At 38.9% G+C, this 11,353-nt stretch overlaps 1 protein-coding gene across 1 annotated transcript; it reads left to right on the top strand.

Annotated features, from left to right (window-relative positions):
* The first annotated feature begins 5,676 nt into the window (after positions 1-5,676).
* Positions 5,677-10,215, top strand: LOC134632987 (ABI gene family member 3-like). The gene is made up of 8 exons (XM_063481861.1): positions 5,677-5,743; positions 6,157-6,308; positions 6,451-6,618; positions 6,801-6,980; positions 7,117-7,184; positions 7,566-7,931; positions 9,759-9,930; positions 10,063-10,215. Exons 1-8 carry the CDS (start codon positions 5,677-5,679, stop codon positions 10,213-10,215), a joined length of 1,326 nt encoding a protein of 441 aa, XP_063337931.1.
* Positions 10,216-11,353: the final 1,138 nt, after the last annotated feature.

Raw genomic sequence — 11,353 nt, 5'->3', positions numbered from 1 at the left:
AAAATGTCTAATCATTTTATGTTAAGGGGGTTGGAGGATGGGGGGGGGATATAAAATTAATGTCTCACCAGATGGCTTTGCTGGTGGAAATTATTGCACTGCTGCTGATAACGTCTTCCCTCTGAAGCAGATAACAGCTGTAATTGATTTGATGCTGTGATTTTATTTACGAGGTAAATGAACTCTTGAGCACTTTGTGTGAACTATAACACGTTGGCTAGCTTATTATGATCGGGTCACTTTAGCCAGTGAAGGTAATTAACATTGAAATGACAACGGCAGTATGATCCCTGTTACAGAAAATTAAAGCCGAACCCACTGTTAAATCAGAGCCGTTCTGTCTTTGGAGCTAAGTGGGCAACTGTGTGACAGCAGTTTAGGTTGTACTGTCCTGCATGTGAATCTCCAGCTATCTCACTAAGGCAACTAGAAGTCATAGATATCTACCACACCACATAGCTGATATCTTGAAAGAGATTTTAATGTCCCTGCTCTTGGACTTGCTGACCTCTTTGAAAACGTGTGCCATATGCTCAGCACGTGCAACGACCCTGAACACTTATTTACTGAACGCATCCTAGCTGAGCTGATGGAAATCTAATCAGGTATGACAGTGAGAGACTTTTCATGTCCTCACACGTGTTTCTGATAGCATCTTGTTGTGACACTGACTGTACTTAAAAAAACACAATCTATATAAAGTGTAAAGAAAGCTATTTTATCCTGAAATAATGGCACAGCTATGATAAGAATAGAAACGCAAACGCAAAGTTCTGAGTTTTTGTAAGCCAGTGGCTCATAGGCTAAAAACTGTTTAAGACTAGGGCAGCAGGTGCCTGAAGACTAACTGGAATTGAGTTGTCAGTTGCGCGTACCCAGAGAGACAATGAATGAGTGTTAACTGCTGCCTTTTTTGTGTCTCTGTGTGATATGTGTCCCTTTAATGCAATCTTCCTGCACTCCCTAGAACTATAATTAAATTTGGCTTTTCGTTTAATGGAAGTCTGTGAAGTGTGGAGAAACTGTGATAGCCCAGAATATCCAATCTTCACAAACAGCTATATGTTGCACGCCATTGGAAATGTCATCTGCTGGGCTGTATGTGTGTATCAGTGTATGTAGGCAGGTATGGCAGTGTATAGGATGACATTAAGCCAAACAAGGATGGAGTTTCTTCACTTACAATTACAACAACCTAAACTCTATTTAGGCATCTGTATTATTATTATTATTCCAGCTTAATCAACATTTGTCTGACTTATTCTTATTGATGAATAAAGGAATCTCTATACGTCTGTTATCTGTCTCAAAGACAGTTGATCCAAACTTGGTAGGTGTAATCCTGGCATTAAAAGGAACTCTTGAGGGTTGTTTTTTTTTTTTTTTAAATGACCAGCAAATTTTCACAGTGATGTAGTGGTTAACACATTCAATTAAATTTTATTTCTATAGCACCAAATCAAAACAACAGTAATCAACAGTAATTACATTTTATTGTAAGGTAAAGACCCCACAATAATACAGAGAGAACCCCAACTATCAAACAACTCACTATCAGCGAGCACTTGGCAACAGTGGGGAGGTAAAACTCCATTTTAACAGGAAGAAACCTTCAGCATAACCAGGCTTGAGTTTCTGCTGAAGCCATCTGCAATGAATGGTGAAGGGGAGAGGGGAGGGAGATAGGACAGAAAACACACTGTGGAAGAGAGCCAGGGATTATTAATAACTAATGATTAAATGCAAAGTAGTGTATAAACACATGGAGAGTGAAGCAGAAAAACACAGTGAATAATGGGAGCAGTCTAGGCCTATTGCTCCATAATGAAGGGAGGGTTCAGGGTCACCTTTAAGCTTGATCAAAAAGGAATGATTTAAGCCTTAAGTGTAAAAGATCTCCAGTTCAAGAGTCAAAAAAAAGCATCAGGGGGATTTCAGGCTAGTTTACTGCTAGTACCAGTCCCAAGCAGAGATAAATAGGAGCGCTGTATCATGAAGAGCATCTGTTATAAAAATCAGACATGATTGTCTATCTACTGCTGCAGCCCCATGGGAAACAAGGGCCCAGCCAAAAGGACCTTTCATTAAGATTCACAGAAGTATCAAAGTAGGGCATTAATAGGAGCAATGTTGCACAAAAAAAATCCTTGAGTGCAACATGAACCACATCCAGGCAATGGTTTCAACAGCTGGTAGTGATAACATGCCAACAGAAGTAAAAATAGGCCAAAAAAAGGCAACGGAGGAGAACACTGCTCCATATAAACAACGTCAAATTGAAAATATTTTTAAATGTTATGGAAACTGTTTCTTCAACCCTCATGAATACACCCAGACATAGAATGTCAACAGAACATTTATTTTTTTAATTTTTACTTCTGTTCAAATAAGTATGCAGCATGAACCAGCGCCAGGGACCGTAGATTTGTTCAGTTCAAGAGGCTCGATTTCACTTTTCTTGCAACTATTACAAACCTAAACTATATGACTTCTTCTTCGGGTTTGTTGATGTTATATTAGTCCCAGCATTGCTCTACACATTTGAACCCGACTTGCTTCTACCAGGTTCTTTGATATTTAATTAAAATGACCAAGAATATATTTTTCCATGCCCTCTAGTGAATGGGATGTATTTTGAGAGACTACAGGCAATTCCATTTTAAAAAATAAACAGCTTCACACTTGAATAGTTCCACGGTGTAAACAAGACCATAAAACAGCAGTTCGTGCTGTCCTGACTGATATGCACGTTGGACTTAGATTTGAATACTATTCATTTGCAGTGGGTTGGGGTTCACTGATAAAAGTAACAGTTCAGATCTTATCAGATGGTCAAAGCTAAAGTAGCGAACTTGTTCATTACTTAACACTCTTCACACATACCTTTTCTTTTTCCAGTACCGAGAGGACTAAAGAAGCACAGTCACAACCATTAATGAACAGGTTAAAACACCACAGTTGTGCATTTAAGTTGACATAATGTCTGAGGTCAGTGAGAGTGCAGAAAGTATAGTATAGAGTGTTTTCCCTTTCCTCAGCTGCTCTGTAGTATTTTATGTTGTGAGCCCACAACTTCTTGTCTTGGCATAGTGTGTTGGATCACTACTGCTTGTCATGACTGGGGAGCTTAGATGAAGTGCTGTTGCAGCACAAGGCACAATTTGCAGAACTGGTGTTGGCATTCATAAAACGATCAATAAAAATAAAACAAAAGAAATGAAAAAAATAAAAGAAATGAAAGATCTGCTCAACTGAGGCTAAAGCCTAAAAAAATCAGACCTTTGTTATTTGCCCTGTTGAAACCAATTTTATTATACCTGACATTATTTTAAGTATAATTATTTTTATTATTTGTATTTTTGTTCATATAATGCATTTGTAGCATTCATTTCATTGTTTAGTAAATTGGTTTAAATGTTTAGTAATGCTTAGAAAGCAAAATAAGGTTTTGATCATCAGTTTATTTTATTTTATTAAAAGTTAGACTTACACTGCACACATATTTAAAATGTTATGCATTTACATGACTGTAACCTGTTATTGTAATGTGATTGTCAGAATTCCCTCAAATGCCTTTATGTTCAGGTCATTCTATTGGCTTCCAAAGACAGGTCAGAGGTCAAATGGGACATATTTTAAATCTGTATACGGTGCTTTCTATATATTTCCAATAAACACTAAATTTACAAGAATCATAGTTTCTCACTTCTAAGGTTTTTGTCAATTTCCCACCAATACATGAGCTGACCTTGTAGACTTTACTGGATGTAAGGCAAATTTTATTTGATGGTTAACTCTACTTCCCTAAATGTTTTATCAGAATTCATTCAAAACGTCATTCAAATTTATCGTGTTTACAAACAGAATGATGGCACGCATGCACACAAACGCTGCCAAATATAACAACCAAATAAAAAGAAGAGGAAGAAGAAGAAGAAGAAATGTTCTTTGTATAGCGTTTATCAAAGCCAGCCTTAAAACGCCCTTCCTGCACTCTTACAGATGTATTAACAACAACACATAAAGTGCTAACACGTGTTGCATCAGCTCAGGGACAACACACGTTGTGACAGATTTGTCACACACATGTTTATTTTGAAAGTTGTTTGAAGGTAATTTTAAGCATTTTTTACACATGTTCTGTCAAATTTCACGCAAAAGGTGTTGCACATGTGACAACACATTTCTGTGTTACTTTTTTAAGTCCTTTCAAAGAGTGCAGAAACACAGAAAATCAAACAAATTTGGAGGGAATTTACATATCAATTAAAATATAGCCTTTAAGACTCAAGTCAAACTAAGGATAGGAATAAGATAAAATGTTCGACAAATTAAAATAAATTAAATGATAAAGATGGAGTTCATTAATCATATGATAGCTTTGATATTGTGCTGAATATTAGTCTTGTGAAACAAGTATCCAATAAAGAAATAAAGTTATAAAAAAACGTCTTATCAGTCACCACGGCTCCTAATAACTCTGTAATATCAGCTAAACTGATAACTGTACACACTGTGGCAAAAATCTATTAAACTAGCCAAACATAAGCATGACTTGAATTCTAGGCTCAAGTTAAAAGATAAAGATATCTATAACCAGATAAAATCATTTTAACTTCAGTGAAGTAAGTGTTTATAGTTCAATTTATAATCTCATGTGCTGTGAAAGACCGAAGAAAGCAGATGCCAGTTAAAATAATGATAAAGACAGACTACATTTATTTTGCGATGGCTCCTACTTCAGTATAAAAGTGTGATTAGGGCTTGAAGCTGCATGGAACCACATCCAAAAGGGTTTCTAACTACGTCTGTCAGGGTCTCCTCACAAGACCTTGGCAGCAAGAAAGCTAGATTATCACAGAGCTGTTTTGTCAAATTAGAACCATTCCTGTGTTGGTAGCAGTAAACTACAGGCTGCCTGTTTTCTATTCTCCAGATGCTCCTGGTACAGACACATCTTGCCACAGCCTCTTGATGTTTCTTGTTAACTGTAAATTGTTTGTTTTTATTAACTCAGTAGCTGGTCTGCAGCTTTCCTCAATAAACTCCAGGGAACTGTAGGTAGGTAATCGTGATTAAGAGATTCAAATACAGTCCAAATGTCAAACTCATGGTACCACTAGGGGAAAGTCAGGGGATTGTTATGATGCCTCTAGGGATCGTCTACAAATGTTAAAGCAGTCAATCCAGTAGTAGGAAATATTTCAAGTGAAGTGTCTGAACAAATTTGAAGTGAATGGGTGATCAGACCAAGACAACATAAGGTTTTTAAATATATCTTGCAGTATTATGATGATTTGTACTCTCTCTCTCTTTACTGTTTAGATAAAAGGCTGTAATCAAACTCAAAATAACTGGAGTTAAGGTCAGTTCTTCTTGTGGTTTATCGCATGGCCCCAAAAAGGGCATAAGCATGTAAACCAATGCAAAGTTGTTGGAAACCTGGAGTCAGGGACTTGTGAACTTTTACCCAGAACTCAAAGAAGGATGTTGGGGAATTGAATGCGTTTATACAGGATATGTAAAACAATGCAATGTATTTAAACTTGGCGAAGCGTTTCGCAATTATGTAAGAACCTAATTACAAAAGTCATCATCTCTCTGGCTTATACTTACCTGAATTTATCATTAAAAAAATACCTGCTTTCCACAGATTGCATCCAAACGTGTGGAGCGATGATCATCATCCTCACCCCCACCGTTGTTATCTCTGCAGAGGGCAACCGCCGTCGACAGACCTTGAGTTATTTTATTTAGACTACACTGACCTCTAGTGGACTTAACGAATAATACAAGTGACTTTCATCCGGGCTCCTTAAAAACCTGCAAAACTATTTTAAATTATTTTATCAAGAAAACTATGGGGCGTGTAAAACATTACCCCCACCAAAAAATAAATGTAAAAAATGGTACTCTATTTTTTTTGTTTGTTTGTTTCTCGCGAGACAGATGTTGCTTAAGCAGTCCTAGTCGAGACCTCACTTGTTAGCCCTGCCCTGGGACCAGCTGCTCTAAATTCTGTACCCTGCAGTATTTTTCCGCGTTCCCCACCGTCCACACATTCCCCAGCCTCGGCTGCCTCTTTCCAGAAAACTTTTTCCATCTTCATCAGATACTAACAAGTACACTTAAAGGTTTTACAGGTGTTTTTTTAAGTGGCACCCGTGGAAGAAATGACGGAGGAAAAGAATTTTTCGGAGCTTATTACTCAGATATTACAAAAGGCGCCGGCTGCCAGGAAGGACCTTGTTGATAACTGCAGCAACCTCCACCGAGTGGCAGATTACTGCGATAACAATTATGTTCAGGTGAGTAATGCCCCCACTCCCGAAAAAGGGTCACAATGGGGTATATAAACAAAAACAGTTTTCATAGGTTTGCATCTTTAGATCTTTTATAATCATCATCATCATTATTACTATTATTTTAATTAATTTTAAAACAATCCAGGCAGAAGATCAATCCAAGGCGGTTGAAGAGATCAAGGCTTTGGTGAACCAGTCGCTGGCCAGTGTGACCTATCAGATTAACAATGTGGCCAGCTCTGTGCTGAGACTGCTGGACTTACAGGCCAGGCAGATGAAAGACATGGAGTCCTCCATCAACCTGTTGTCACTGGTAAATAGCCATATATTTTTAGTACAGTGCTAGCTGCATGTATGTGAAACTGGTCATTTACAATGTGACATTTCTGTTTAAAGCCACAGAGTAACTTTGTCAGAGGTTCTCAGGGGAACAAGTGATGTGATTGAGAATTTTTGCATCTTTCTGACTGAAGCTGTTTCCACTGTGCTCTGCAGGCTGCAGCTATCCACTGTGAAAAGGTGGCCAGGAGAGAGATTGGTGTGTTCACTACCCCCAAAAACAAGACTTTTTCCAAGCTTATGACCCCACCAGCTTCAGGCAAGGAGCCCGAGGAAGCCTACTCAAGGGAGCCAATCTCGTACTCCATACTGGACAACATAGGACACAGTTTTCAGGCAAAGCAAAATCTGATAGGCTTGTCTTCTTTCTTATTAGATGAAAGCTTTATAGGAAAATCGTCTCTGTTTTCCCGGTATGGTACATGTTATATGTGGAGAAGTGCTGTGGCCTTCATTTTTCTTCACTCCACAGGTCACTGAAGCGCCCAGAAAGAGAGCAGGAACTGCAGACAGTATACAGAGCGCTGCAGACACCACTTTGTACGTAGACCCTTCCTCTTTGTAGCTAGTTTTTTATGGAAACACTGACATAATTGTTGTTTTAATTAACACCCTTAACTTAATGAAAATTAACTATTATGATATGGAAAAAGGTGTTATGTTTGTGGGGTGGTTAGCACTGTCATATCACAGCAGTAATGTCCTGGGTTCACTGTGAGGTCCTGGGTGTGCATGTGAGTGTGAGTGGTCTCTGTGAGCACCAGTGCACCAGCACTAGTCTCCTTCATAGTCATGAGTGGCGTTCATGTTTCCAACTTCTTCTAAATCTCTTTATTTCACAAATGTGGACTGTTCCATTATAAAAACAGTTTCGCTGTCAGGTTATCAGTAGTGCTCATGGTGTTTATGTCTTGTCTACAGCTCCAGTCACGGTATCGCTGTGCCACCACCCTCAGTCCCCGCCAACAACAGCCTGCCTCCTCCTCCTCCGGCCTCTTCAGCCTGTTTGGTCCCCGACCTGCCTGCTCCCCCGCCGCCTCCCTCTTTCTCCATGGACACTGACCTCCCCCCTCCGCCCACCTTCCCCTCGCCCACAGATCTCCCCCCGCCTTCCCCTCCACCAGCTATAAGCCCGTCAAGCACCTTCCCGTTGCCACCTCCTCCCGTATCTGCGGGTTCCCCTCTTCCTCCTCCGCCTCCTCTTCTGTCAGCACCACATCTCAACACTGGCACCTCTGTTAATGTGCCACCACCGCCTCCCCCGCCTCCCCCACCTCCCCCAAGACTGTAACATTACAGTGTGTCTTGTACTTGGTAGAATAACTTCTCATATTACATGCAGTTACTCAGACTGTGAACAAGGACGTGAGATCAACATTAATTTTGTTTTGTTTTTTATCTTGAGAGCTTGCAGTGGTTTACAGTTAGCCTGTTGAATGGCAGTTCTGTTGGTACAGACGGCCGCTCTACAGATTCCTCCAACATGTCTCAACAACACCTCGACTGCATTCCTTAAAAACAAGCTGAAACAGGGATTCTTGCTCTCCCTTGTCTGCTTATCCCCCCACCCCACCCCCCACCCCAAATGTGATTTCCTTTCCTTATTACACCTTCATATTGTTACCTTTAATGGCAGTGGACTTTAGCCCAGCGCAGCTGTCAATATACTGTGTAGCAAGAGCATAACTGATGACAAGTTGAGTCAGTAGCTCCAATCTAGGTGATTTCTGCTTCTTAAACAAGTCCATGAGGCTGTACATTGATATAAGTCAACATTCTGCTTAACCTGCATATAGCTGAAGGTAAGCTTTATTTTAAAAATGGAAATCATTTGATGAATCTATTGGTAATGGATTTTGTTGAGCGAGGCCCATATCATGAGAAGAAGCCTGGTCACACACGGCCTGTGTCATTACATGTCATTCAAAATCAAAAAGAAATGTTTTGTAATTGTCCTCACTTGCTATATTCTTCCACTTTGTTTGATCCACATTCTGTTGAGGTTTAATTTTGTACTGAGGTACTTGTGTTAGCAACAATTAAACGTCTGTGTTAAATGAAGTTTTAACATAAATGTTAATTAGCTTTACCCTAAACAACCATCGCTAAGAGTTTATAATACGAGCTGTTACTAAGGTGCAATTCCCCTGTAATTAAATCAGTGTTTTTTATTTTAAATTGTACTGTAATTATATCAAGCTACAAATACTTAAAGGTAGGAATAACAGAATAAAATAGGTGGGCAACAAGTCAGGTTTTTAAAGGAAACAGAAATAATTATATGGTAAATAAATGTATGCACTGCATAAGGTATTTAAAGTAGTGTAAAATTTCACTGTCATTTTTTGGAATACCTGTTTCCACAAAATTCCCGCCTCACATCGTAAATGCACTGTATTTTATGGGGCGTTGATTGTGTTATGGAGTGGAATAAATCTTGCCTTTTTACATTTTTATTTAATACTCAATATTTTCATGTGCATGATGGATGTTCTCTAAGTCAGCTGTTCTTTTACAGACCTGTGACCATATAATGATAGAGCCAAGTCATCACTGTTTAAACATAACCTTCTAAATAAATATACAGGAAATGAGTGCCTTCTGTACCCAGCTTTAAGTATTTGTATGTAAATGTAATTTCATTGTAATTTTAGGTAAAATACATTAAATTCCTTGTAGTTACAGGGGAATTATACCTTAAATTGTAGGCCATATTATATAAAGTGTTTCCAGGTTTTTTTGTTGTAGTCTGACAGTAGAAGAAGATAAAAATCTACCTTTGACCCTCTCCTTAGTAAGACTTAGATAGTGAACACCTGATTGCATAACATCCATAAAGAAGAGTTAAGTTTATAAAGTTAAAAATGAGATTGAAAATGTATTTATTTTTTCACAAGTGCTCTTTTTTCTTAAACCTTACTTAGGTTTAAAGAAAAATCTGATGGACTTCAACTTTTTTATTTATTTGTAAGTATTTCCTCTCAGGGCAAGATTGATACGAACACCTCATTTTATTAATGTTAGTTAATGATTAAGTTGCCTTTCTCTTTCCAGGGTTCCTGTGTTGATTGTCGCCCTCCTTGTGTGCATATTTTGTTGCCTAACTTATAATAGAGAACCAGGACAATACTGCTCATCTAGTTACAATAATTCTCCCGCTGTGTACTCGATTCCTATACTGGACGAGCAGCAGCGGGACGAGGAGGACGTAATTCACGTTTATGAACTGTATTTTCAGCCTCCTGTGTACAACTTAAGAAATGACAGTCCTCCTCCTCCATACATAGTAAGTATTCATGCATTTATGACATGTCATGATGATGATGATGACAATGATGATGCTCATGTTGTTCACTTGTCTGAGTCTATTTTTAATCCAGTAATAAGCACGCTCCATCAGATGTGTCCTGTTTTTCAGCTTGAACCACCACCCTACATCAACCCACCTTCACCACCACCCTACATCAACCCACCACCCTGCCTCAACCAGTCACCACTGCCGCCACCACCACTACCATCACTACTACTACCAGCACCACCACCCTACATCAGTCCACCATCATCCCCCTAACTCAGCTCATAACCATTTATGCTTTCTTCCATCCTTTCCAAAATATGAGCATGTATGTGGTCATGAGTTTCATTCGGGACATTCGGTATCTGTTTTAGATTAAATGTTGTAATTCCACACTGTGGGAGAAAGAATCCTGTATTGACATAGTTCATTTCAAACTTGCTCAAATGCACTAATGCACTTACATGTAAAATATATTTTGGTGAAAAGTTTTCTTGAGTTTTTGTTTTTTGTTTTGCTGTTTCATTGTAATAATCCTGCTTCACAACAAATTCACATTTAAAAAAAACTGACCTGATGTTTTTCAAAGGAAGACTGAGGAGGACTGTTAAATTTATATAGTTCATATATAAAAGTCAAGGCATTATGACAGAGCAATATTCACAGACAGCATCACAGTACTGAGAGTGTTTCTATTTGAGTTACAAATCATCTTAATAATTAAGTTAATAATTATCTTATTAACAGCTGACATGGCTCCACCTTTGTACCTGAAGTTCAGCTTTTAATACAGTGATATTTAATACACATTAAATGTCAGGCTCAACGTGGTTTTTCTGACTAATTTTAAGCTTTGTTTCCTATGGTGATCACGTTGCTCTCCACTCAGCAGTAATTTGTCAGGTTACTCAGGGGTCTACAGTCGAACAAGTCCTATATGCTACGACCTAGCAAATTTAGACACAGACAAAACATCTCCCATTGTCACGGACTGCCGGGGCAGACCGTGTGGAGTGAGTAGAGGACCCAAGAGCAGACAGAGGCGAGGAGACAAAACTGGACTTAACAAAAAGCGAGCCTTTATTTAGGGCCGAAAACTCACGGAAAAAAAACAACAACAAAGTAACAGAGGGAAAACCTGGACAAAGACTAGGAAACTATGACTCTTACTGAGAATTTAGACTATGACTAAACAACATACAAACGATGACTTACTATGGCTGGGAAACTGTGACAAGGGGTAGGGGAGATAACACAGACGACGCGACACTGAACACAGCAAGACTGAGGACTAAATACACACATGAGGTGATCAGGGGAAGTGGAGACACATGAGGACACAGCTGACTAGAATGAAACATAATGACAGCACAGGGGAGAGTAAAACTAAATGCAGTGAACAAAGAACACCAGA

This window comes from Pelmatolapia mariae, linkage group LG8, assembly GCF_036321145.2.
Source record: "Pelmatolapia mariae isolate MD_Pm_ZW linkage group LG8, Pm_UMD_F_2, whole genome shotgun sequence".
Classification (NCBI taxonomy): Eukaryota; Metazoa; Chordata; class Actinopteri; order Cichliformes; family Cichlidae; genus Pelmatolapia; species Pelmatolapia mariae.
This window is presented reverse-complemented; position numbering and strand designations above follow the sequence as displayed.

Coding starts and splice junctions, on each gene's coding strand:
- LOC134632987 (XM_063481861.1), top strand. CDS start 5,677: ATGATCATCATCCTCACCCCCACCGTTGTTATCTCTGCAGAGGGCAAC. Junction 6,619..6,800: donor CCATCAACCTGTTGTCACTG/GTAAATAGCCAT, acceptor TGTGCTCTGCAG/GCTGCAGCTATCCACTGTGA. Junction 7,932..9,758: donor CCCCCACCTCCCCCAAGACT/GTAACATTACAG, acceptor AACTTATAATAG/AGAACCAGGACAATACTGCT.